General features: G+C 46.0%; 1 protein-coding gene across 1 annotated transcript; it reads right to left on the reverse strand.

Moving 5' to 3' along the window:
- Positions 1-2,474: 2,474 nt before the first annotated feature.
- On the reverse strand, positions 2,475-3,890 carry HOXD11 (homeobox D11). Its single transcript, XM_005484091.2, has 2 exons — positions 3,284-3,890; positions 2,475-2,710 (listed from the first exon to the last, which is right to left on the reverse strand). The coding sequence occupies exons 1-2, from the start codon at positions 3,888-3,890 to the stop codon at positions 2,475-2,477; spliced, it is 843 nt and encodes a 280-aa protein (XP_005484148.1).
- Between the last annotated feature and the right edge of the window lie 247 nt (positions 3,891-4,137).

The raw sequence follows: 4,137 nt of genomic DNA on the forward strand, positions 1-4,137 counted from the left end.
CCGCTGCCCGCCAGGCACCGGGAATTTCCTCCGCTCCCGGTCTTTCTCCTCCGCGCGATTCCTCCCCAGCCGTGGGCTTCTTCCCTTCTTTTTTAATAGAAACTTAACACCCCTATCATTGAGCATTTAGGCGAGATTAGTGCTGGGGTGTCTCGGTTTCCGCGGCCCGCTTTTGCGGTGTCTTGGCATTTTGAAGGCGTATTAATGGGATGAGATAGACTGTCAAAGCACTGCAGGGAACAGAAAACCAAACGGCTCGTTCTCGCCCTGTGGATTAAGGATCGGGAGACACGGGAGAATTTGGCTGTAAGGTCAGGCAAAATGCCGTGAGGAATTCCCCGCGACTTCGCGCATTTCTAATTAATGGGCTTTGTGGGGAGGCCGCATAGAAATATCGTCTTTGTGCCTAAATTACGAGACATTTCCTACTCTTTTTTTTTTTTTCTAAGCAAACCTCTCTTTTTCTTATGAGCTAAAAAAAAAAAAAAAAAAAAAAAAGGAAAAAAATTACAAAAAAAGAAAAAAAGAGAATTTTTGGGGGGGGTCAAATTCCCAGGGCGCGGAAGAAAAAGAGAGGGAGGTGAGGAGCCCCCTGTGCTCCAGCTGGCAGGGACTGGGGCAGGGCACGCTCACTGCACGAAGCCGAGAGCTCACCTCGACCCAGCCGGGATTTTCTTTGCGTTATGATGCATTTGCTAATATGGCCAGCTATGCGGTAAAAGTGTGTGTGTGGCTGTGCGTGTGTGTGAGAGAGAGCGAGGGAGGGAGGGAGAGGGTGAGACAGAGAGAGAGTGGGTGGTGGTTGAAAATAACAGAGGAACCTTAAGGCGCCTAATTATTCAGAAAGGTTAAAGGTGATGACCTTGACATTTTGGAAGTTCAAAGGCATACACTTATGTTTTTCTTGCTAAAGTGTTTTAAATTTTTTTTTTTTTAGTCATGCCTCCCTCCTCTTCTATTTCTCTATTTTTTGAATTCTCCGTTTTTTTCCTGACTTAGTTGGCACTTTTGCCTTCCCTGCCTGCGAGAGTAGCGAGAGCCACCTCGTCCTATTCAAAAAAGCCAAATTCTTTTCTCACTCGTCGCCTTTATTGCACATTGCGGAAATCTCTTTTTCGCCCACCAGAAGGTGTATAATATAACCCAATTAAGCTGTTTAGAACCTCGGGTTTTATGGTGTTGTCTAGACAGTTCAAGGTTTTGTAAACAGCCCAGCCAGGTCACGCAAGATAAAGCGGCGAGGAGCGGAGCGGGATCTGCTCCGGGTGCCGGCCCCCGGCGGGGCCCGCCGCGAACGGGAGCGGCAGCGCGCTCAGCCCCGCTCCGCTCGCCCTGCCCGGCCGGCGCCTTTAGAACCACCCCTCTGCTCCCAGAGTGCTGGGGGTGGGTTGTGCTTTTGGTTTAGGGTGGGTTTTTCTTTTTCCTTTTTTTTTTTTTTAATTTAATTTTTTTTTTTCCCAACTAGTGCCAATTGTTTATAGCTCCCTCTTGTCTGACTCGCTTGGAGCCCTCAGTCTTTCTGCCTTGCTCTTCACTAACAAGTAAACAGTCATTGGCGTTGGGGATTCTGGGCTTATTCGGAGCCTGACCAGTTAAACGAAAAGCCTTTTTCGTTGTTTATAGTAATGGTAGCACCATCAGAAGTGATGGTCTGCAGACAGCCATGTTGGCTCTGTCTCACAGCGAACGGGGAAGGTACGCATACCTACAAAGGAGTCTCAGCCATCTGAACTATTCCTTAATTAAAATGCTTTTCAAAAAACCCGGGTAGCCTTCCTCACATTATTATTTAACTGAACTTGGCTCTTGCCCGGAAAACGCTAAGTTCCTTCGGAGATGGAAATCCATACAGTGCACGGAAGTTATAACCTTAACTTTACTAGAAACCATTTATTCACATGAAAAAGACAGTGGCCCATGCTTTTGGATGACAATAGAAACATATATATATATATATTTTATATATAGCGAGCGTACATTTACCATCTCTTAAATAAACCGCATTCACTTAAAGGGAGGAAAGTGTTATCCTAGCTCAAAAGCAACAACAGAGGCCCCCCCCCCCCCCGAACTCAATGAATTGTAAGCAACAACTACCAGACACACTGCAGGTCCATTGCTGGCACTGTGGGAGAGGGAAAAAAAGCACCTTTGGCGAAAAACACTCGAGAGTGGACAGTTGGATTTAGCCTAGCTTGCCCTTATCAGGAATCTGCTCCGCCAAGCCCCGAAATCTCCAGTGGCCATTCAGTGTGGGGAGTTGCACATGAAAATGAAACTTTGAGTTCCGCAGGGTGGATGTGTCAAGTAAACAAATGAACTTTTGCATTCAGATGGTAGGTCAGAGAGACCGACGTTTTCTTTGTTTTTCTTCTTTCTTCCTGTTCTCTTGCCTTTTTAATATTATTTTTATTTTCTTTTTCTTTTTCCTTTTTTTTTTCCTTTTTTTTTTTTGTTTCGTTTTTTTTTTTTTTTCAAAACAAGGGATTCCCTGTGAAATACTGGAGTCGATCTCTGTTCAGTTTCTTTTCTTTCATCCTTCGGTTCTGGAACCAGATTTTAACTTGCCGGTCAGTGAGGTTGAGCATTCTGGACAGCTGCAGTCTCTTCTCTTTGTTTATGTACACGTTGAAGAAAAATTCCCGTTCCAGTTCTCTTATCTGATATTTGGTATAGGGACACCTCTTTTTCCTCGATCGCTGGGGAATTGCTGAAATTCAAGAGAGAAGAAACTGATTCACGCTGTTGCTACGAACATGCTCAGCTAGGGTTTGGTCAGAGACTTTGATAATATCCCATTGCCTGCAAAGCAGCCCTCTAGCCCTTCAAAAAATATTCCCGACGCTTATAATCTCCGGGTGACTTAGCAAGAAAAGCCAATATTTCCCAACTTCTCCTTAAAAGAGAGCTCTTCGAGCAATACAGAGAGATATTTAAATGGGCTGGAAAAATTCCAAGTTTCTCAAACTCCTCTCGCACACACCCCCCGCCCCAAACAAACGAAGATCTTAAGCTCTAAACCGAAGGCAGCTCTGAGCACTACCTGTGAAATCTCTCCGTCTCCCCCCGATGAATCAACAATTTAATAACAATTAATATCCTCTTCCAAGAATACCTTAAGCCCACCTAAATTGGTTTCCTATCGTAAACACGCTTTACAACGGTAAAGGAAATCTTATAGGATATATAAAATCCTTTGGATGCTTATAAAATTGCACATAAAATGCGGCTTGACAAAGTGTTGGCCTTGTACTCTTGCCCCCAATTTACTACTGATACCTACCTGAACTGTTGCTCTTCTCTGCAACAGCCTCACCAGAAGGGGAATCGGCGCTGTTTGCTGGTGTCACTTTCTTCTCCTGGCTGGAAGGTGTTTTACTGCAAGTGCTGTTCTGGGCTTTCAAGTCGCCCTTCTCGGCGTCCCCCTCGCTCTCGGAGTGCTGCTGGTACGGGGGTCCGGGGGCTGTCTCGTAAAACTGGTCGAAGCCTTGCGGCAGGATGCCGTTCCTCCCCACCGAGCTGTAGAAGTTGGAGGCGGCGGGAGACGGTCCGTGGTGGCCGCAGACAGGGTCCGTTTTGAACAACATTTCCGTCCTCCTGTTCGCGGGCTGCAGAAAGTCTCTGTGCATCACCTCTTCAGCTGAGTAATAAGGAGCATAACTGCCCCTATACTGCCATTTGCTGCGCTCTAATCCGTATTCCCTGAATGCCACTTCACGCACAGGTTGAACATGAGGTAAATTAGAAGAATAAGGAAAAGTCATTTGACAGGACGACGATTGAGACAAAAAAGAGGGTTTCGTCGAGAAATCTGAGGGTGAGACGTAATAGGCGCACCCTGGCAGATACATATTGGATGTGCCGTGACTGCAATCGTCAAACTCAGTCATGTCTTCCTTTTTGCTATTGCAAGCAACCAGGAGGCTTCAATGCATTGAACAAGATCCATCTATTGCACAAGAGGGTTTGGACAGGATCAACTAAGAAAAAATCCCCACCGTGTGCTGACGTGCAATTCATCTTGATTGATTCTAGTGGTAATTATGTCACGTGACGCGATGTAGAAATGTCCTTATATCTATATCAGCCCCTCGGAAAGGCTCCTAAGATCTCTCCAAAGAGCCCTCCCAGCACGGG

This window comes from Zonotrichia albicollis, chromosome 10, assembly GCF_047830755.1.
Source record: "Zonotrichia albicollis isolate bZonAlb1 chromosome 10, bZonAlb1.hap1, whole genome shotgun sequence".
Taxonomy (NCBI): domain Eukaryota; kingdom Metazoa; phylum Chordata; class Aves; order Passeriformes; family Passerellidae; genus Zonotrichia; species Zonotrichia albicollis.